The sequence below is a fragment of the Bidens hawaiensis genome, unplaced genomic scaffold (assembly GCF_021521415.1).
Source record: "Bidens hawaiensis isolate Kalapana, Puna unplaced genomic scaffold, B.hawaiensis_p1.1 tig00011786_1, whole genome shotgun sequence".
Taxonomy (NCBI): Eukaryota; Viridiplantae; Streptophyta; class Magnoliopsida; order Asterales; family Asteraceae; genus Bidens; species Bidens hawaiensis.
This window is the reverse complement of record NW_027491934.1, coordinates 606,283-630,832: the sequence shown is the minus strand read 5'-3', so window position 1 is coordinate 630,832 and position 24,550 is coordinate 606,283. Positions and strand designations below refer to the sequence as shown.

Sequence of the window (24,550 nt, the reverse complement as noted above, 5' to 3'; positions counted from 1 at the left end):
ATGAATTGTTAAGTATTTCATGTCGTAAAATTATATTATTATTATTATTATTATTATTAGTAAAAACATATCAAAACAATCATGAGCAGTTAAAAATGTTTATCATACATATATCTATTTATATGTACCTAATCAATTAAATATAGTCATTCATTGACAAACAAATTTTACGCATTAATTTTATATACACGATTGATCAAATATGCAATGTACAAATTAAATTCACTTTGCATAGAAAACATATTTCTTAAGAAAATACTTATACTGGACAAAAAGAGTTGTGTGTTTGGAAAATAGAGGTAACAATGTAAAATAGTAATCAAGTTTTTTTCAATTAAATCATTCAATTTTTTTTTTTTTTGGTCTTATTTATTTAGTTTACTGAACTTTCAATTTGTCTCAATTAGTTTAGTCAAACTTTAATTTATTTCAATTAAATCATTTAACTTTCAATGAGAATTCAAATACTATGTTTTTTAGCTTTATATTATATACTAGGTTATTAACCCGTGAGCGCCACAGGTGAAAATATAAAAATCGTCTAATAAACATATATAATTTTAATCGACAATATTGTCAATTCTTGAAAGTAAGTTCATTGAACTTGTCTAAAATCGAAGGATATACAAAGTCTATTAAATCATATACTGAATATAATGAATTGTTAATTAAAATATCATTGGGAATTTGTACATTCATTCGTCGTCATTTAGACCCACCAACATTCCCTTCACCTATATCCAATAGTTAATTCGCAAATTATTTTATCTCTTCAACATGTAAGAATTGACATCCAACTGTGAGCCTCGTGTTTTTTTTGATAGTTTAAGTACGTTTCACTTTGACAAGATGTAGGAAGAACTACTTGAAGTGTAATTTAAAATAAACACGAACAAAAGTCTATACAATTTAACTATCTATTTAACAAAAGTATTATAAATTTAGTATTTACAGCTCCCTAAATACTTCCTTGTATACAAGGTTTATACTTTAATTTGTAGTATTTCGGTGTTGTCAAAGATTAATATGAAAAGGAATAAATTGGTATTTTTAATAGCTAATAACTGAACACTTAGAAACATCAATTGACTTATATGACTTGTTAACGATTCATAGAGCCATAACTTGTATACACTTTAATCTTGACTTGAACTTGTTATGACTTGAACTCAAGATGCTAATAAGCCATATTAGCTCAAACATGTTCTAAATCTTGACAAGAAGTTGCACAACATTACATTTTGACATGCCTAACTACATATCCATATGGCTGCTAATAACAGTCTGGATGTGGCAACCATTTGATATAGTGACACATTTTATTTTCCAGTAGTAAGATACTAATAATGTATTAATCTTTTAATACATACAAAAGGTGAACTAAATATTTTTTAGTGGTTCGTAAATATTTAATAGTTCTCATTGAGCCCAACAGTATGTATAAATCTTAAATTATTGGTTTAAGTTATTGTTCTATATTAATAATCTTTATATCCACGAAGACAAGTGTCTCCAACATATGATATATTGATAATACAAATCAAATTGCACAATGACCTTGGCTAGAGAATAGTTTAATATATTATAGAAACATAGCTTTCTTTTTACAGTATTCTTTAGAAATGAGTTTGGATAAGCACATAAATGTGTATTATTTTAAAATATAAAGTTTGATAATATTGGAAAGTATACAAATTTGTTAAATTTCGTTGACATTGGTGATTTAGTTGCATAAGATATTAAATTTAAATTAAAAATATGGAAACATATTAAATAGAATTTGACCAATAATAATAACCAGAGAAATATATTAAAACGATTTTGAAAATATTCAAAATCATGGAAATTTATTAAATACACTTTGACCAACAACAATATAAGATTAATTATACAAAAATCAATTAAATTACATGAATTGTGAAAATACAAAAATACATGAATAATAAAAATATATACATCTAATCTTGTACAAAAAGTAAGACATTTTTACAACAAATACTCCATCCATGACATTAGCATTTCTAGTTGGGAGCCATAAGCTGAAATGATAAAATTAAATAAATGTTAAATAACATATTATTCTAACTAAACGGAACTTTAGTTATTAACCGGAATAATCATAATTAAATACAATAAACGGAACTAAAGATGCACCTCCCCACATATAGATCTACTCTTTATGTAATTGTATATGTATTTCTGTTTGTAATCTCTTTTGATAATAAATAAGAAGTTTTGTTTTCTCCGGTACACTTTGTCTTATACATTATAATATAAGTGCTCTGCCGGACTTTCGATTTTGTCAATAAAATATTACAACCACAAAATTTTCATAGCCCAGGCATAAGCCATAGTACAAAATGCGAAATTACATAAATTTAGCTAATCTATTTGGGCGCGCAGGCCAAAGTAAAGGTAAACGAAGTTGTTACATGTAACATTTTTTTAACTGCACCACATTCCAAGTTCGAGGGATCTTAGTCCCGTCTAACTTTTCTAACTTGTAAGCACCCTTGGATAGAACTTGCTTTATCTTATAAGGGCCTTCCTAAGTTGGGGCTAACTTGCCCGAAGGTTCCTGGCCGGAAGCCTCGTTGTTGTGGAAGACGAAGTCTCCCGCATCGAACTCACATTTCTGGACCCGCGAATTGTAATACTTCTGAAGCTGTCGCTTATAATTATGCTCGCGGATCGATGCCAGTTCTCTTCTTTCTTCAAGCAAATCGAGATTTAACCGGAGTTCGTGATCATTATCATCAATCAGCAAAACTCTTGCGGACGGAATCCCAATTTTAGCCGGAATTATGGCCTTGGTGCCATAAGTTAAACTAAACGGCGTCTCTGAATTGCTAGAATTCTTTTGGGTGCGAAAGGCCAAAAGTACATGAGGCAGTTCGTCCACCCAGCCTGTCCGTTTAGTACCTAATCTTGCTTTGATTCCTTCTTTGATAGTTCGGTGTCCTTTCTACTTGACTGTTTGCTTGCGGATGAGCTACAGATGTAAAATTTTTAATGACTTGTAGTTCTTTCAACCATTCTTGTAGTCCGCTGTTAGCAAATTGGGTTCCATTGTCACTTACCAATACTTGCGGAAGACCAAACCGGCATATGATGAATTCCCAAAGGAATTTCTTAACACTTGATGCCGTCATTGATGCCACTGGTTTGGCTTCCACCCATTTGGTGAAGTAATCGATGGCCACTATCAAATATTTGACTCGTCCCGGTGCTTCTGGGAAAAGGTCCCATGATACCAATAGCCCATTTCTGGAACGGCCAAGCGGATGTTACCGAGATCAGTTCGTTTTTGGGATGCAGGGTATTGGGGGCATGACGCTGGCAAGAATCGCACTTTCTGATTTCTTGTACGGCGTCCAAGTGCATGCCGGGCTAATAATACCCCGCGTTCATGATTTTTGCAACAGTCATTCTGGGACCCGCGTGTAAGCCACAAATGCCTTCATGAATTTCTCGTATTAGATAATTTGCATCTTCGGCATGTACACAACGCAACAATGGTCCTAAAAATGACCTCCGGTATAACACGCCATCATTCAGTTGGTAATTCAAAGCCTTGTGCTAGGAGGGCTCCGGATGATAAATAAGCCTTGATCGGTGTCATCCATGATTCGACACCCGTTTGAATTACCAGAACTTGATTTTGGGGAACGGATGGGTGGTCCAAGAATTCGACGCGGATATCTTTAGCAAAATGTTCGAAATTTGTCGAAGCTAACTTGCTAAGAGCGTCCGCAGACTTGTTCTCACTCCTCTTGATATGGACAATGTTAAAGGAGGAGAATTGGCTGATTAAGTATTTTGCTTGCGAGAGATAAGAAGCCATAACATCGTTTTTTTGCTTCATAGGTTCCATTTATATGTCCCGCAATTAACATGGAATCCACCCGCGCTTCCAAATATTTTACCCCAAGTTTTTTAGCAATCCGCAAGCCTGCCAAGAAGGCTTCGCATTCTGCCTCGTTATTAGTACTCTTGAAGTCTAACTTTATGGCATATGTGAATTCATGACATTCAGGGTTGACTAGCCTGAGGCCTGCACCGGATCCTTCGCCACTTGAAGCTCCATCCGTGAACAATAACCAAACTTGTCCTTGTTCCGGAGGTGTGTGGGGTTGTTGCTCAATTAAACATTCTTTTTCTTTGTGTTGAGGGACTTCAGTAACGAAGTCCGCAAGCACCTGCCCCTTGATTGCTGGTCTGGGTTTGTATTCGATCACATGTTCACCCAACTCGATGGCCCACTTCGCCAATCGTCCAGATAACTCAGGTTTACTCAACACGTTTTTGAGTTTGTAACCTGTTAGCACATTGATGGGATGACCTTGGAAATATCTGCGGAGACGCCAGGCAGCGTAGACCAATGCTAGCACTAGTTTTTCCTGCATCGAATATTTGGTTTCCGGGTCCGACAACGTTCTACTGACATAATAAATTGGAGTCTGGACATTCTTTCTGTCTGTCAATAGTACGGCACCGATGGCAATGTTCGAAGCAGATAGATACAACGTCAAAGGTTCACCCGCATGTGGTGATGTTAATGTGGGTAACTCCATTAAGCATTTCTTAACGTCTAAGAATGCTTGTTTGGCCTCCGTAGTCCATTTGAAATGTGCCTTCTTGAGGCAATTTCTCAGTGTTGACACGAATGGGTAAGACTTGGCCGCATGATTTGCTAAGAATCGGTTGAGTGCCACGAGTCTTCCGTTAAGTGTCGGAACCTCTTTGAGGGAAGAGGGAGAAGGCATGCGGGCCTGAACCTTATCGGGGTTAGCTTTGAAGCCCGCATCCGTGACTATGACTCCAAGGAATTTTCCTTCTTCCATTCTGAACAAACATTTAGCTGGATTCAACTTCATGTTTATACTCCTTAGAGTTTTGAAAGTTTCTTCGATATCTCTCAACATTTGATCTCCTTCGACGCTCTTGATCACTAAGTCATCCATGTATACCTCTAGGTTTCGGCCTATCTGACCCTTGAAAGCTTGATCCATTAATCGCTGGTATGTGGCACCCGCATTCTTTAGCCCGAAAGGCATCATTTTATAACAGAAAGTGCCTTGATCGGTCCGGAATGCTGTTTTGTCCTCGTCACATGCCGCCATGTGGATTTGGTGATAACCTTTGTAGGCATCGAGAAAACATTTGAATTTAAACGGGGCAACAACGTCTACCTTGAGATCAATTTCAGGACGGATAACAATCTTTTGGGCAAGCTTTGTTTAGATCCTTAAAATCGATGCACATCCGCCACGTTCCGTTGCTCTTTGGAACAATGACCGGATTTGCCACCCACGTTTGATACTTGATTTCCCGGATTATCCCGGCGTGAAAATATTGGACACCGAACAATGTAAAGAATTGAAGATGGGTTCTTATCTTGGTGTGGCTGCTGCTTCTGCAAATCCTCCTAAATTTATTCATTTATGTTATAAACCAACAAGTGGGACCGTTAAAAAGAAGTTGGCTTTGGTAGGGAAGGGACTCACTTTTGATAGGTAGTAATTCTATTTCTTTTCCTAGTAAATCAGTACCCTTGGTATCATCATTAGTTAGTGTAAGAGAAATTGCTTTCGGCATGTAATATTTATCTTCTTTGCTTGCAGTGGTGGCTACAACATTAAAACAGGGCCAGGTTGCTCCATAGAGCTTATGAAATTTGATATGGGAGGCTCAGCTGCAGTTTTGGGTGCTGCGAAAGCTCTTGGTCAAATTAAACCGCCCGGTGTAGAGGTAAACTTTTTTTTTTTTTTTGAATAACATTTCTGTTTTCAAATGATTTTCTTGTTATTTACATTAACGTAAAACAACCACCACTATAAAATACAGTTATAGTGAACTACTAATAACAAAAAAAGGGGAAGATTGTGAAACAATATAATAGCAACAATCCAAAAGATAAAGACATCAGAGACCCAAGATAAAATGCAATGGTCGCCAAAGTTTAAAGGGAAAATTAAGCCCCTAAGAGAAAGCGTGGTCCAAACTGCACCCTCCCCCAAACGTCATTTGTTGTTAACCTTAATCCTCCGTCTCCAGAACTCCTATTAATATTCTAAGAAATATGCAAGTCTCTTAAATACTGCCCAATCCACTCATCTCAAATGAGTTTGGGTGTATCTCTACTCCTCTTCCCCTCAACAGTAATATATGAACATTTAAAAATTTATTGAAGGTGAAGAGTGATTTATAGCATACATGTACTCGATTGCAGGTTCATTTTATTGTGGCAGCTTGTGAAAACATGATAAGTGGAACAGGAATGAGGCCTGGGGATATAGTGACAGCCTCAAATGGAAAGACGATTGAGGTGCTTCCCTTGTTTATGTTTGCAATCCATTAAATATTCATTAATGAAGAACTTTATATAATCAATGTTAATATTTGTTTTAGGTAAACAACACTGATGTTGAAGGAAGGCTTACACTTGCGGATGCATTAGTATATGCTTGTAACCAAGGTGTGGACAAGGTATAATTTATTATTTGTTTTTTTATTATTTTTATTTGTTATTCATATATCTTTTTGATATTTTCGTTAACTTGTCTCGATGACATTTTGTTGCAGATAGTTGATTTGGCGACGCTGACTGGGGCATGCATAATTGCTCTTGGGCCGTCCATTGCAGGTACGTACAATAAATAAATTATTATTATCATCATTATTTATTGATGGTATATATTGATGTTGAACACTGCTAAAACAGGAGTTTTCTCACCGAGTGAAGAGCTGGCAAAGGAGGTGGTTGCAGCCTCGGAATCTGCTGGAGAAAAGCTTTGGAGGATGCCAATGGAGGAGAGTTACTGGGAAAAGATGAAATCAGGTGTGGCGGATATGGCGAATAGCGGAGGCAGGCAGGGCGACTCTATTCTTGCAGCTCTTTTCTTACAGCAGTTTGCTGATGAGAAAGTACAGTGGTTGCATATTGACATGGCGGGTCCCGTCTGGAACGATAAGAAGAAATCTGCAACAGGGTTTGCTGTTCCTACTTTGGTCGAATGGGTGGTGTCCAACTCTTCGTGTTGAAGGAAATAAGAAAGTGTCAATGAAGGAAATAAAAAACGTTTATTTGTGTTTTTCTCACTTGAGAAAGATTTGCTATTTGCAGGTGGTTTTGATGGATGTTATTTTTACAAGTTTTTTGATGTCTTAAATCTATTTAAACAAAGTTTAGGTCTTGGCCAGCTGGACACTACATCTTGTTGCAATACCAAAATAAATTCTATTGCATATGGTTCTTTGGGGGTAAGTGGTCTCAAGGGATTTAAAACTAGTAATAATGTTATTGAATTTAGTACAATTTAAGTTGGTCTCCTCATAAGTAGTTTAGTTTTGTTGTTTATAAATTTAGGATCACGTGTTAACAAACAAGCCAGTTTAAACACTACATTTACCTTGTTGTAACTTGCAATCAACAACTTGTAGATTGAGGCCATGGTACATGTTGAAACTCTTTACTAGTTTATGAAGATTACCAGGTTCCTCATCCTATTCTTATAAAACATCACAACCGATCAAACAATTTAAGCCAAAGCAAGTTGATCAGTCTAAGATTATGTTGTTCAGTTTTGAGGGTTTGGTGGTTTATGTATTATATTTATGAGTTTTTCATTCAAATATTTTATTACTAAAGAAAAAAATAATGTTAAACTGTTAAACCATTAAGGCTATGCGTACTGGGGTGTCAAAACAGGCGATAAGGGGCTACAAACTTTTGGAACACCACCCCTCAGGCGATAAGTTGGGGGGGGGGGACGAGTATTTGTCGCATGTGCATGTTTGAAAAATATTATTATATTCTTTTGTGTGTGTGTGTATATATATATATTGGGCTACAACACCACTACACCCTTAAAACAAAAACTCACTCTTTGCTGACTGGGCGCCACATGGCACAAAACGCCACATTTTGTACTACGCATAGCCTAAGACCAGCCGTTTTGGGTGACACGTCCAACAAGGCCTTGGCTTGTAATTTTCTTCCAAAGCGGTCGAATTGAATGGGCCTCTTAACACGCTTGGTTCATCCGATAAGTGAAATTGAGTCACATAGTATGGTCCAACTTAACGACCCAAATGAAATGGTTTTAAGAAAACTTTACTTTTATTATTTTCAAAACGTTCACACCTTAATTAGTAAAAATAAATCATCTACACTTGAACTTGTATTTTCATGGGTAATACTGTCTAATTCATATTTATCAAAACATAAATCTTTTTTTTTAACAACTAAACAAAACTTTAATCATGGAATTTATATTCCAAGGGCTAATGGAAATAGTACAAGGGGTTGATTTGTATTGATAGAGAGAGAGAGTGTGTATTGATAGATCAAGTTAACATTACAAGGTGGAGATGAACGACCGTCTTTCTCAACCAGGAGGCCCTGGACTCTCCGGCAATCTCGTCGATTCTGAAGTTATAACTCTAACATAATAATAATAATTTAATTCATGTTTCTCTATATATTGGAGTATTATTGATTTAGGATGTGACTGTGAATGATTTATATAAACTTGTATTTTTTCTTGTTGAAAAACTCAAGTTTGTACTAGTTTTTAAATTGGAATTAAAATAAATGATTATTTGACTAATTTCGAATCAAATTCCTTCAAACTCGAATCGAATTGGCTATTTTGAATCGAATCGAATTTGTTGAATCTATTTCGAGTTTGAATTGAATTCAAAATTCGAATAATTCGATTCAAGTAATTATAATATTATTCGTTGAACAACCCTACTTGCGTGTGCAAATCTTGCTTATTTGACCAATTTGCTGCTTTTGACTCCTTACTTACGTATCTTGTATTTACAACATGCCCCTCATAGCTAATTACAGTGCACATAGCTAATTACAGTGCACCTCGCGCTCTTTTAGCGCTAATACCATGACTCTCTACCAGAAAAGCTTTTGGCGAAAGCTGTGATAGTATTATAATAACTAGTATGTTGAGGTAGATTATCATTGCTGTTCTATGGAGTGAATGTGAACCTTGTTGCTATGATTATGCTCATCGATCTTTACATACTAAGTTAGACATAAACATTCGTTGTGTCTGTGGGTATCGGTCAGTTTCTTCTGTTTTGGTCAAAATTGTAGAATCTTGAGCAGTTAAAGGTCCATTGACCTATTTGTACACACCTCTATCTATTGCAGTGGAACTAAACTCTGTATTTGTAATTCAACTTTCCATGTTAAATGAGATCTTTTGTCTTATAACTTTCTAATGTCAAACTAAAATGCCATGATCCTAATTCCTAACCACATTTGGGAGTTTGGAAATTGACTTGGAGTGACATTTCTGAAAAGTTTGTTTTCTGCAGGGGTTTCCGAGGTCTGACATTGACATTCCAGTCGTTCGAGCTGACCGACATAGACTTGCAGGTTCTTAGTTTACTTATCATTGAAATACAATAATCGTAGGTTACTTTTTTAAGCTTTATGATTATTTGACTCGGTTATGTAGAACTCAAAGCAATTCTTTTTTCACTTATGCCAAGCCTATTTCACATGCTTTTGAGTTTCCTTTTTCTAATTCCAATTTCAAAAACTTAATTGCATTGTCATTGATTCCTAATTTGTATTAGCTGCTACATCATTACTTCCATTGAACTTCTATACAGCACTAAGGAATGACCACAAGGATATCACAGAGAAAATAAGCCAAATATTGAACTTCTCCATTCACAAAAGCTTCCTTCTAAATCTTCAACCACTTTGGACTCAGGTCAGCATCGTTAAACATAGTAGTTTAAACGAGCCGAGCCACTTGCTCGCTCGAGCTTAAATTGGATTGCAGTTTCATCGTTACAAGGTGTGTTTCAGGTTCCAGTAGCCAAGGTATGGTGGGTATAAGTTCATCAACGAGTGTGATGGATGTGAATGTGAGCAGGCCATTTGCAATGGTGGATGAAATAAGTGAGGAATCACCAGCAGCAGAAGATGGTTTACAACTTGGAGATCAAATCGTGAAATTTGGGAAAGTTGAGTATGGTGATAATTTGCTACCAAAGCTTGCATCTGAAGCACAAATGAATCAAGGGCTTCCTGTTCCTATGGTAGTTATGAGGCAGGGGGCTTTGATTAACCTTGCTGTCACGCCTAGAACATGGCGAGGCCGTGGCTTGCTCGGGTATATTTTACTAATATGAGCATTTTAATAAACTTTAGGTTACCTTTGACTCATTTGACCAGTTCACTAATCCATATACTCGTGTTTGCAGATGTAACTTCCGGATCCTGTAACGTGTTCTTACAATCTTGTTAAAGACATAATGGATGTTTTCATATAGTTGCGTATACTGTTTTCGTTGGTCCGTCAATGTTAAACTGTTTCTAGACTTTAGTGCCTCTAGTGCATTAATTGCTTGCTGCAATATCATTGTTCACTACAATATCTAGTTCAATTTTCCATTTTTTTTAATAGAGTTCAGTTCCTAAAATGGTTTTATAATGTTAGTTTCTTAAATTGATTCCTGAAAAAAGTTTACATATCTCACTCTTTTAGCTAGTGCTTTAAATTTATACTTATTCAGGTTTAGGTGCTATCAAACTTTGAAGAACATGTTATATTTTCTATTCTGTGCACTACATTGTTCAGTTACTAGTTTCGGATGCCGTAAGTTACATTTTAAGAATGTCTTTCTTGGTCGGACCAAGCCAACTATTTCATCTTATACTAAACGTGTTTGTGGTTATGTTTAACCGTGTGTTTATTATCGTGTTGAAAATCTACACCCTAACAATATCATAACACAAGGAAAGTGAATTTCCTAAGCAGTATTAATGAAAAAACAAACAACATATTAAAAAGGGTTTCGAGGTTAAAGACCATAATACACAATTCAAGGCCGAAAGCTAGAATGTACATTTTTTTAAGATACAAAGAGACCAAGAGCGCGAAGAGGAACTAGAGATGCTTACAAAGATGTAGCGTGAGATCTGAATGTTCCAACAACTTTTCAGTTGCATATTTGAGTGATTGAGGATGAGATATAAGCTTTTTTAACACTATAGGGAGAAAATCAACTTTCAGTCATTTTCTTCTCTCTCTTACATGTCAGATTAGATTACTATATTTGTATCAACTTTTCTCAATAATGAATTTAAAGAGGAGCTAGATCCAAACAAAACGAAGAATGAGAACAAATCGAAACGATAAACAATTGATTCATAAAAATAAAACGAGAATATAGTGAAAATAAACATAATTTGAACAATCAAACGATAATGATAAACGAAATACAAATCATTCAGGAATTGAAATACATCACAAACAAACATCGATATAATGTATGTGTCATCATTAACATTGTAAGTAGAGGTGGCAATGTAGGGCTGTTCACGAACCGAACCGAACCGTATGCGGGCATGCTCATACTTGGTTTGGTTTGAAAGCGAGCCGAACCGAGCAGATTGAATTTAAGGAAATGAGCGATATCTTTATGCTTGAACTTGATTTGGTTTTGAAACCGAGCGGCTTGGTTCGGTTTGGTTTTGTTTGATTTCGTACAAAGTTTCCAATTTTAAATTTCTAAAACTTCAAAATATCATTAACTCAAGACTTTTAACTCTACATTGTTTAAACTTTAACCTTTAAAATGTATCAAACTCAAAGTTATCAATAAAACATATATAAAAAGAGCGACTATAGTTTAACTTTGAACTTTGAATTCAACACAAAAGAAGGAAATTGTAAAAACTTTAAAAAATATAGTATACTTTTAAAATTATACATAAAGTTTATATATAAAACTAATAAATAAAAAAAATTCGAGCAAAACGAACCGAACCAAACCAAACCGAGCGAGGCTTTGCTCGTGCTTGGATTGTTTTTAAACCAAACCGAGCCGAACGGCTCACTTCCAAACCGATCCGAAATCGAACGAACATTTTTCAAGCAATTTTCGAGCGAACGACGAACGAGCGGCGAACAGTTTGGACAGCCCCAGACAATGTGAGTGGGTTGGGTTGGATTTGGGTGATGGGTTAGAATGTATATGGGTCAGCATGGGTATGGGTCATGATGGATTTTTAAATAGAGGGTTAGGATGGATATGAGTCAAGATGGATAAAACTAACCCATCTTGACCCAAGTGAAGGTTGAAATACAAACGGTTTTCAAAACCCTCAAAAAATATACAAAAAAACAATTAAAAAAATAATAATTCAAATATAAATAGAAAATGCAAAATGTAAAATAACTAAAATGTTTCCCCCGCCATCCTCGTTCATTAAAAAAAACCATTTTGTACCGGTTCAGGTTCGAGTTTTTCGGGGGTTTTTTTCGGTTTTGTTATGTTTTTTTTTCATTTCGGTCGGTTTCGGTATCTGCTCGGTTTCAATTTCTCGATTTTTTCGGCTTCAGTGTTGTTTTGTTTTAGTCAGTTTTTTCGGTTTCGTTTCGATTCATTTTGTTTTATTTTGGTCGGCTACGTTTCAGTTTTTTTGTTTCGTTTTGGTAAGCTTTTTGATTGCATTTCTCTTTTTTTTGTTTCGTTTTGGTCAGCTTTTCGGTTTCATATCGGCTTTTTTTTGTATCATTTTTCTATTTCGGTTCAGTTTCATTTCAGTTTTTTTGTTTCGTTTTGGTCGGTTGAGTGTTTTTGATTCGTTTTGGTCCGGTTTTTAAATTGCATTTAGCTTTTTTATGTTTCCTTTTGGTCAGTTTTTTAGTTTCAATTCAGTTTTTTGTTTCGTTTTGGTCGTTTTTCTATTTCGGTTCAGTTTCGTTTCGGTTTCATTTCGATTTTTTTTCGTTTCGGTCGTTTTTCTATTTCGGTTCAGTTTCGTTTCGGTTTCATATCGATTTTTTTTTGTTTCGTTTTGGTCATTTTTCTATTTTGATTGTTTCGGTTTGGTCGATTCGGTGTTTTAGTTTAGTTTTGGTTAGCTTTTCGGTTGCATTTCGTTTTTTTTTGTTTCGTTTTGGTCAGTTTTCGGTTTCATTTCGGTTTTTTTTTGTTTCGTTTTGGTCGTTTTTCTATTCTGGTTCAGTTTCGTTTTTGTTTTTTAGTTTCGTTTTGATCGTTTTTTGGGTTTTGGATGGGTTTTGTTTCGCACGTGATAGTTTGAGTATTTTGAATTAGATAAATTTTGGATAACTTGGGTATTTTGTTTTGACCCATTTTAACCTATAAATAAAACTCACTTGTATATTTTCGAAAAACCATGACCTTCTTGAAGAATTTTTATTATCCATCATAACCTATTTTATTTATAAAATTTATCCATCTTAACCCAAAACAATCCATTTGAGTTGGGTTTGTCCCCCTTAGCTAGGTAGTAGTTAATAATGCAAACAAATAAATTATAATTCTTAATGCCTGTAGTGGGATCACCGATGCTTACACAGTTACACTATACTAAGAACGTTGAATGCATATTATGCAGTGTGTATCAATAGTTAAAACATAGCGACATATGCATCTTATACAACAATGATACAATAAAATTATAATCAGTAAGACAAAATAAATATAGTGTAATCATCAATGCATACACTATACTAAGAATGCACATGCATATAACGTACGTATTCAATAATGATCAAAAGTAGTTAAGTATCATCGATAACATGTGTATGATTTTGGATACATGTCTTCCTAACGTAAATCATAAAGGTTCGGTTATACTTCCGAGCACACATGCATAATGGAGACGACATTATCAAAGTAATGTCACGTCATTGGTGTGAAGAATGTTTTTGATATAAGGAAAATTCAAAGAAACATTATACATGTTGATAGCTTATAAGAGAGTCATCGGAATCAAATATTCTTACGAATCTTAAGTCATGTTATTTGTGAGTTTGAACATGCAATTAAGTACGTCTTTAAATACTATTAAAGCAATACAATATGGACACATGACATTCTTCTAGGCTATCCACATGTGCAATCCAGTCATCATGTTTTCATTCTCATGTGCTCTAATATTATGCCACGTGTCATCAAACCTTTTTTTAATAAATCAAAAATTAGTTGCGTAAACTGGGATTCAAACATGGGCTTTGAGCGAGATGAAAGTCTTAATACATAGCACACAAACCATCCAACTAAGCTATCTTGATATCATTAAGAATGAAAAATATATCCTATATATTAAAAATCACATTGTATTGGAAGTGGACAACGGAAATTAACTCAAAAATGGAAATAAATCATATGTATATTTGAGTTAATAATTCTTAATTTTTCACCCTAAACATATTTTTCTCTCTTTCTCTATTAGCCGGATCTCTTTACACCATCTAATATATTCCGGCTACTCTATATCTAGATTTGTATTAATCGTTTTCCGGTAAGTTTATATTTTATAATAAACTTCCGATTGTTGATATATGTATTTTTTTCCGGTTATAGTTTCCTCTAACCTTTTTATCTTTATTTTCATTGTCAACTGATTTTATTAAAATCATTTTAGGTTGTAAATCAAAAACGGTGATGAAGCTAATATGTGGACGTATTTACGTTTTTCCGGTTATGTGTTATACCTATTACAATGGTTGTTTTATACTTATTTGAAGTTTTATATTTTTCTTTCCTCTCAAATATTCCGACTAATCTAGATCTAGATTTGTATTAATCGTTTTCCGGTAAGTTTATATTTTATAAAAAATTTCCGATTGTTGATATATATATTTTCAGCAACATTATATTTTCTTCCGGTTATTATTTCCTCTAACATTTTTATCTTTATTTTCATTGTTAACTGATTTTATTAAAATCAGTTTAGGTTGTAAATCAAAAACGGCGATGAAGCTAATATGTGGACGTATTTACATTTTTTCGGTAAGTTTTCCCGTTAAATTTTTCCGGTAAGTTTTTCCGTTAAGTTTTTCCGGTTATTTGTTATTCCTATAACAATGATTGTTTTATATTTATTTGTCGTTTTATATTTTTCTTTCCTGTATTTTTGTTTTACATGTTGTTTTCTAGGTTCTAAATAAAAAATCACCTTCATCCATGGAAAATATCATTATTTCGTTATTCCGGTAAGACACATTTAAATTATCCGATTATAAATTATAATTATAATATTTCATAATATCAATGTTATAACACAAATATGTTATTTTTCAAATTGGCCCAACTTTTTATTGTTTGTTTTTCCAGTTCTAAAAATTTTATGTTATTTTTCCATCCAAATTTTTATTTTTTTCTTTACTAAATATTAAGAATCATAAATTCCGTCCAACGGCCAGTTTTGTTTCAATACTGTTTAATGTTTTATTGGGTTATGATCTTTAATTTTTAATTTAATATTCCTGAAATATTAATTATAAAATTACCAATTTTTTATTAACATTTAGTAAATTATAAATATACTAACCTTACTAAACTAAATTATAATATTGATGTTTAAGATACATATTAAATTATAATATTCATCTTCCAAATAAAATTTATTATAGAATTTTATACAAATACTAATGGTGATAACTGATTCCATTATTAGTTGACTTTTTGACTATAATTTGAAATTCAAATTCAAATTATTACGTACTATATTTAAAGTTTTGACTAAAAAAACTATAATTAAGGAAATAATTTATGTTTTTATATAATATTAAATAAAATTATATAATAGTATATAATCATAGATTCTAAATATACTTTGTTTTATGATCGATCTTTTATTTTTCCAAATATATTATATTCCATATTTTCTAAAAATATTAATCTTTTATTTTAAACTAATCTTTTATTTTTCACTAATTTGAAATTCAAATATATTATAATGTTTGACTATAAAAACGATAATTAAGGAGAGAGTTTAATGTTTATATATTATTCTTATTATTATTTCATTTTTAAATTAAGCAACTTATTATTGTCTTTGTTAACTGATTTTGATTAACCTTAAAGATAGTAAACCATTATAAATATACATTTTCAATATAATTAATCGGTTATTTTAGGAAAAAAAATATTTGCAATAAACCAATTTAATTATATTCAAACTTATGTTTAGAAAGTTTCTATACATAATACGTTTACTAAAATGTATATTCTTCACATCCTACTGTATAATACGAACCCTTCACATAATTGTTTATCATATTTTCCATAATCAAATTTTCTGCAACAGTGTAAGCTCCTACCCTTTTAATAGCTTTTTTTATGTTTCAAATATTTTAGTTTACTGTGATATTAATATTAATATTTAATTTTCTCATTTCAGGTTATGTCTCCAACTTGATATAGTTAATTTTATGGATTGGGAATTTGTTGATACAATTTCTTATTTTTTGTTTAATATTGATGTATATTTTTGTTATTATTCATGTATTTTTCACAATTTATGTAATTTATTTGATTTTTATATAATCAATCTTGTATTATTGGGTCAAAGTCCATTTATTATATTTTAATCATTTGAAATTTAATATCACTGTCAATCATCAATGTCAACGCAATTTAAAATATTATTATATTTTCCAATATTATCGTACTTTACATTTTAAATAATACACATTTAATATGACATTTTAGAAACCGATTTTAACCATTCAAATTCGGATTCTCACCATTTATATAAAGTTTACAAAAATATGTTATACAGTTTGACTTTCACCAGTTTATAAATAACCGAATTTTAATGAATAATTGACCATTTTATAATTTTTTCAATATTCATGCCTTAAATAAAATAATAATTTTTAATAACCATTTCTAAAGATTTCAAGTTATTATGATTTTAATGTCACTTTCAACTAAATTCATTAATATATTTATTTCTAGATGTGAAAAATAAAAAATATATATATATGTCTAACCGAATATCAAATTCTGATTCTCAAAGTAATATGAATTCATAACTTATAGAGTTTAATTTTAATAATCATAATTTCCAACTATTTAACTAAATCAACACAGTAAAAAAATATATTATTTTTTACTACACAATTTTAATTAACATTATTACAACTTCCATATTTAATCTTTAGAGTATATATGTTGAATGAATCATAAAAATATGCCACAAAAGATTTTACCATGTAATATATTTGACTTTTTATCTTTAAATTATCTGATTATACCATACATTATTGCGCTAAAAATTTAGTCATCATAATTTTTCAAACCCAAAATATCTGCCAAAATTGAAATAAAATATTCCATTCAAATTAAAATCAATGATATGATGCATGTTTTGTAAATAATAATATTAATTTACACAATTTATTCAACAATATATAATTTTTGTTACTACATAGTTATAATTATAATTATATATGTAAAAAGTTTTAGATAATATTTAATAATTTTAATAACATTTAAAATTTCAATTATATTCAGAATTTACTTACAAATTTATAACTCAAAATCAATATCTTCATGCTGGTGTTTTTATTTCATATAATCTTTGTATGCTTCTATTTATTTAATATGTTTATATTTTGTTAATGTTTGTAAACAGTTATTATTTATACTTTGGTTGGTAACATTTAAAAAATTATAAGTATAAATATAATGTTTTCTTCATTAAATATGTTATGGTTATTTAATAAGTTTAAATAAGATTTAATTTTAATTTAATATTTCAATTATGTTACATTATTTACCTACAAATTTATATCAAAATACGATTTCAAACACAGATTTAAACAAAAAATATTTTCCATTATAATGCATTTAACTTTTCCTTAATTTAAGTTCAAAATAAAATAAAATTGATCTGAAAATTAATTAGCATTTATACCCATTTTTATTTAAACGAAAGTTATCAAAAATAACATTATAATATTTAATGACTATATAAGCGATATATCAGCCATGCATTCGTGAAAGTGTTCAAATCATCTATATCTTCACAATTTATCTACAACTAATTTAACTTTTGTATGATATATTTGTTTTTGTTTCCCAACTTATTAATTTATTTCCAACTTATCAACGATGAAATTCGAAAGTTTGACCATTCTTATATATTGATATTTACAAGTAATAACAATAATATTAAAACCATGAATTCTAAATGTTCAAACTTATGGTAATTTAAAGAAAACAATATTTGATGGTGATACATGTACATAAAATTATTTTTCACAAGACATTGATGATGAAGGTTCTGTTGCAAATTGTTGTGGCTATTATATTACTGAATGTTAATATTACTTTTATTACTTAAATATTAAATAAATAATTATGGTCAAACTTTGAAATTTCAAGTTTGATCAAATTAAAGTCTTGATTGTGTTTATAAACTTATTTTTGTTAATGTTTGAATAATTTATAATTACAATAATTTGTTTCCAAAATGTCCACATTTAAGTTATTCATTCACGTTTATATTTATATTTATATTGTGTATATATAATTTTGTTGTATTTTGTTTAAGAAATTTTACTATGTTTTAATTTGTGGTCAAATTTTGAATTTCAAATAAGAACAAATTAAAGTCTTGATTGTTTTACAAACTATTTTTGTTAAGCAGTCAATAAATTAGTTTAAAACGGATTTGACATTTCCATAATAACAAATTATATTTCAAAACCTTTTAGAGTTAAACATATATATATATATACTTATTTAGCAACCGATTTTATGATAAAAACACGAAAATACTATTATTACCCCCTATATTTACTAATATGTTTTGTAATTTTTCAGGTCTCGGACTTTATGCATGTTGAAGTATTCCTTATAGATTACAATTTTTGGATGTTGATTTAATTAGATGCTTAATTTTTAATTAATATGTGTTTTTTTATCATGTTATAAGTTATAAAAATGTTTTAACTTTTTATTTATCTTTGTTAGTGTTTGTGTGTTTTTGTATTTGAATTTACATAACAATTTAATGTCTCATATTTTATGTAAAATTATTCTTTTTTATATAAATATGACATTTGCATTTTACTAAATTTATAATATATACATTAACCTAAAATAATTTCCAGTTTAAGGTTAAACATCCATTATAATACAAATTAATGGTTACATAATGTTATTTGAAGTTAAAAATCCGTCATTAAAAATATTCCAATATCAAAATACTATCAAGATTTTTTTTAAATTCCATTAAAATACCAATTAATGGTTACACGATTCTAATTGAATTTGAATTCAATATTATATTATAATAATATGTTAATTATGTCAAAACTATTGCTTAAAATAAAAACCATTTGTTCCTTAATTTACGCATAATTTTGGGTATAATAATTGTAAGATGAAGACAATTTAATTATGTCAAAACGGATGCTTAAAATAAAACTCGCATTAAAAGTTTATAAATCTCAAAATACTTTCTAGGTTATTTTTTTTGAATTATTCAAGATTATGTTAAAATATTTTAATTATGTCAAATATCTTGCTTAAATTAAAACTCTCGGATCCTTGAATTATTCATGACACAAAAAGATAATATTGAATCCGTCATGATGTTCAACAACCTCTTTAAACATCAAATTCATGAGATTGGTCTTAGAAAGAATTGTCATGTGATAATTTGATCATGTTGAGAGAGCTTGACCTGTTGAAGTTATCTAATGCAAGAAAAGAAGTTGCACATATTGAGTTGGAAGCGGAAGTGAGTTTGAAGGTGAAATGGTTAGAAGAATGTTGTAATTATGAAAGTGATTATGAAGATTTTCCAGACAATTTGGAGTCTGATGATGAACTTTAAGTTAAAATATAAATTCTTTAGATATTGTTGTTAGATTTAATACAAGTAGTAGATGGTCAACACCTCTTTACGCTTTCTTATAACTATAATTTGGAAGTTAAAATTTGTTGGTTTCATATAACAACTTTAGTAATGTTTATATGTTACTAATTATTATACATGTTATTTTGTGTGGTTTATATTTTATATAATCTGCTATTGTGTTGTAACAATTTTCAGGTGTGTTAGGAAAAGTGATTTTCTTTTGGTTGAAGTTTTCAAGATGTTGATGATGGTTTAATAACAAAGAACATTATTAGTTATTTTGTTGATGTGTTTTGGTTGTTATGCTCAAATTAAATTCTTATAATTTGAAAGTTTTAATATTAAGACAATGTAAATCTATTAATTTTTGGTTGGTATGGTGATGTGTTTAGTGACAATGTAAATCTATCAAGTTTTAATAGTTAAAGAAATATATGTTTGTTTAAATTGATGTTTAAGTTGATTATGTTTAGTGACATGTTATTCCACCCGCGTGTCACGCGGGTCTATACCCTACTTATATATATTTCCTAACTGTTATCTAACGATTAATTACCTATGCAAGAAAAAAGAAATTACTTATAGGTGAATCTCTCTTTTAAATTTCCAAAATTAGAAAATGACAATTATAAATAATATGATATTATTATAACATTCTATTTATTTAGCTTAATTAACAAACCGATAGGGGCTTGAGGTATCAAACAGTGTAAAAGATGTGTCCATTCTCTAATGATTATGATTGAGAGGTTTGGTCCCGTTGTTACCACTTACCAAATCTGAGTTGCATCGGCTCTAAGCTTTAAAGAAGAAACAAAAAAAAAAAATAATGCCCCTGCCTAGAGCCTCAAAGTACCTAATATATATATATATATATATATATAGGCACAAAGAAAGTAAAGGAAAAATGTGTAAAACTTGGAGCAACACCAACTTGAAGGACCCAAATGGCTAATACGAAAAGTGCAAGGATGGTACGGAAGATCTCAAGGGGCGGTTTGGTGGAGATCCAAAGTTCATGGACCAAGTTGAATAACTTGGTGTCATGGTTATCTTTTATTTATTATTAAATAAATTAGAAGTCTAGTTTAATTATGTTTTCTAGTTTGAGTAGGATTAGAATTGTGGGTATTATATAAACCCATCATTAGTTTTCTTTTAGTAGAGTAGAGAGAGTCAAAAGTATTTGTTCTTGTTTCTTATTAATGAAAAAAGTCGCATAAACGTTTTATGCAAAATATCGTGTTTGGTGTTCTTGATTCGCTTGTCTAAGGTTTAACAAGTGGTATCAGAGCCTAACGATCCAGGCTTGTGTTTCCGACCGGTGGCAAGTCTTTATTGAAGTAGTAGTTTCCAACCAAAGACATAAGAGGCCAAGAAACCTATCGTAGTTAAGGTTCCGGTTGAAGGTGTTAAAAGAAACCGACTGTGGTCAAGAAACGGTTCAAGATCGCCACGTGGAGAAAACCGGGGGAATACTTAAAGATTGATTAAGAGTAATCAGCAGTACGTATCCAGAAAGTGTGAGGTTCCCGTTCCAAACGGAATCCGGCTATCAAAGGTTTTGTCGGCGAGAAATTTGTGGATATCACATAGGTAATAGCAAACAATTTAGTTAGAACAAATTAATTGTTATGTACGGAATTTGAGGCGTGAAACCTACTGCTCCACCACCTTAAAATGGAATTGTGAATTAAGTTGTGAGTTGGTTGTGGATCATTGACGTCACCCACAAGAAATATATATTTTCTTTTGTGAGCGATTGTTTGTCACGTTCAAGAGAAATTGAAGAATTTATTATTTTTTTTTGTGCTGCCATTGCCGATCAAGAAAGAAGCCAACATTAGCTTCTTTTGATACAAGAAAAAGTGTCTTATTTTTGCATGGATAAGAAGGTAAACCATTGTTATTATTTTAAAGAAACAATCTGATCTCAGCGAAGAACCCATCCCAGATCAAAGAAATCTTAAACGAAGATGGCAGAATTTCAGGTCGTAGGAGGAATCAAGAAATTGAACCAAAGTAACTACAAACAGTGGTCGACATGCATTAAATCGTATCTTCAAGGTCAAAATCTTTGGCAGGTAACGAACGGTACCGAGACGAGACAACCTGCAAACGATATTAACGGCAGTATCGGAAGTGGCGGGTGAAAGCGGGCCGTGCGATGTTTATCATCAAGACAATGGTGGATGATGATGTTCTTGATCACATTCAAGATCTCGAATACCTAAAGCAAGCGTGGGATACGCTGGAGACCTTATTCACGAAGAAGAATGATGCTCGATTGCAACTAGTCGAAAGTGAGTTGACGACGGTTTCCCAAGATGATCTTCCAATTTCACAATATTTTCGCAAGGTTAAGAATATATGTCGCGAGATTAGAGAACTCGATCCACAGTCTCGGGTTAGCGATGCTCGTATGAAGCGGATACTCATCCACGGTTTAAGGTCGGAGTATCGTAGCTTTGTTACCGCTATTCAAGGGTGGGCGACAAAACCGAGTATAACCGAGTTCGAGAATATTCTTTCTGGACAAGAAGCCTTAGCAAAACAGTTAGCCGTTGTGTCGATTAAAACCGAGAGCGAAGCCTTGTATGTCGGAAGAAAGGAGAAGCATCGGTTTAGTAAAAATCATAACCGTTATGGCGAGAAAGGTAAGAGTAACTATCGGGAGAACGAGAAACGTGACCGACCCAAGAAGAGAGAATGGAACCGAAAGGGTCGAGATGAAAACTCTGAAGAAGATTCATCGGACGAAGAGAACCGAGACAAAGAATCAAGGTACAAACCAAAGCAGTTTCCGTTTAGGTGCCATAAATGTGGACAAAAAGGGCATATGGCAAAGTACTGTCGAGAACCAATGGAGGAAGGTAATGCAGCTGTTGTTAGAGAAGAAGAACCGTGGGATGTGGAGGCTAATATGGCCGAGGTTCAAGGAAAATACGGAGTTGACACGAATTCAAGCCGAACCTGGTAGATGAATGGTTTGAAGAAAGCTCCTGTTGGTGGACAAGTCAGGAAGTAGTGACAGAGTCGAATCCGTTGAAGGTAACCTTGGAATCATCTATTGTTATTTTGAATTTAGATGATGAGGAAATTGTGTTTAAAGAAGAAAGTACGGTTGATCAAAACGTAACCGTGACGGTAACCGAACAAGACGAGAAAGAAACCGTGTTGAATGAAGTGCATGAGGAGATGGTTCCGTCTCATGTTACGGGTTGTCATGGTGGAATAGAAAACGTTAAAAATCAACAAACCAACAAAGTTGACGTTAGAGTTTGCATGAGGTTCATGTAAAGTTCGGGTGATCCGAATGAACGAACGAATGAAGGAGTTAAGTTCGAGAGGGAGCATGCATCGAGCGGAGATGAAAGAATTGCTTTAAGTACCATGATAGTTGGTCATGAAGTTGAGAAAGCAAAAGTTGGTTCCTATCTGAAAACGGGTAATGCAGTTCTAAATAATGGTAATCTCCAAACTAGCTCAATTAATAACAGGAAAAAGAAACCCGAATGTAGGGTTATAAAGTCGAATCCAAGAATCAAGCTCAAGGAAGTGCGAGCGTTACAAGGTGTGAAGGATCTTGGAGGAACAATGGAAATTGGTATTGAGAGGGAGTGTAAAACTTGGAGCAACACCAACTTGAAGGACCCAAATGACTAATACGAAAAGTGCAAGGGTGGTACGGAAGATCTCAATGGGCGGTTTGGTGGAGATCCAAAGTTCATGGACCAAGTTGAATAACTTAGTGTCATAGTTATCTTTTATTTATTATTAAATAAATTAGAAGTATAGTTTAATTATGTTTCCAAGTTTGAGTAGGATTAGAATTGTGGGTAAAATATTAACCCATCATTAGTTTTCTTTTGGTAGAGTAGAGAGAGTCAAAAGTATTTGTTCTTGTTTCTTATTAATGAAAAAAGTCCCATAAACGTTTTATGCAAAATATCGTGTTTGGTGTTCTTAATTCGCTTATCTAAGGTTTAACAAAATGGTCCGATAACATGAATGTAAATATACTGAAAGAGATGGGGAGTTGGGTTTATGTGAGAATGCAAGGCCTAATCGAAATTCATTGTGCCACTTAAAAAATTTTGGTTTATTAACCTTGGTAGTATTTTACGGTTTTGGAATATATTATCTTATGAAGAGGGCCTCCAACGTCAACGGTGCGGACTATTTAACCAATTATCAGTTTCAAATAATAAAAATAATATTACAAATCAACTTATGTTAAAAAATAAAAAAGAAAATTCAAATCCTGCACTCTTTTGTTTTTGTCTTCCATAATCATCTTACTAATATTATACGGTGCCATTATACAATAATATACAGTGTGACCCTATACCAAAACTTTTTTATTACATATAAAAGGTTTTTACAGTGTCACTCAAAATATATTGTACTCTTTACCTTGATACCCTATGCCTCTACGAACACAAGCATGATTAATGATATGATATATTCATAATACGTACCTAGGGCCGATTCAATGGCCCTATACGAATTAGCAATTTTTGATCTTTCTTACGTTGTTAGTGACATCGATCAACAAGAAGCTTAGCAAGCCCTTGAAATAGTGAAAGATGTCTTATTTATCCTTCTAGAAAAATGGATAACTCTAGAAAACATTATCGATTTAATCATTTCTGTCTTTTTCTTCACTCGAACCAAGCATCTATACCATAAAATAGATTTTTGATGGAACTAAAAAGAGAATATATATGATAGAATCGTATGTATTCATTATAGTTAAAAAGACAATATATAATCAACCTCGCCACTCCTTTTCTTAAAACAATAATGAAATTCAGTATGTTACTCCAAGCAATATATTAGGTTTATTGTAGGCGACAAATTTGATTCCTT

At 32.0% G+C, this 24,550-nt stretch overlaps 1 protein-coding gene and 1 pseudogene across 1 annotated transcript; both read left to right on the top strand.

Moving 5' to 3' along the window:
- Nucleotides 1–5,639: 5,639 nt before the first annotated feature.
- On the top strand, nt 5,640–7,127 carry LOC143538954 (leucine aminopeptidase 2, chloroplastic-like). Its single transcript, XM_077032389.1, has 5 exons — nt 5,640–5,751; nt 6,233–6,328; nt 6,412–6,489; nt 6,586–6,646; nt 6,725–7,127. Exons 1-5 carry the CDS (start codon nt 5,671–5,673, stop codon nt 7,042–7,044), a joined length of 636 nt encoding a protein of 211 aa, XP_076888504.1. The 5' UTR covers nt 5,640–5,670; the 3' UTR covers nt 7,045–7,127.
- A 1,246-nt stretch (nt 7,128–8,373) lies between these two features.
- Nucleotides 8,374–10,419, top strand: LOC143538950 (uncharacterized; annotated as a pseudogene).
- Nucleotides 10,420–24,550: the final 14,131 nt, after the last annotated feature.

Excerpts from the sequence above, each read along its gene's own strand:
- LOC143538954 (XM_077032389.1), top strand. The coding sequence starts at position 5,671 with ATGAAATTTGATATGGGAGGCTCAGCTGCAGTTTTGGGTGCTGCGAAA. Across the intron at positions 5,752-6,232 it reads TTAAACCGCCCGGTGTAGAG|GTTCATTTTATTGTGGCAGC; the intron begins GTAAACTTTTTT and ends ACTCGATTGCAG. Across the intron at positions 6,329-6,411 it reads CAAATGGAAAGACGATTGAG|GTAAACAACACTGATGTTGA; the intron begins GTGCTTCCCTTG and ends TATTTGTTTTAG.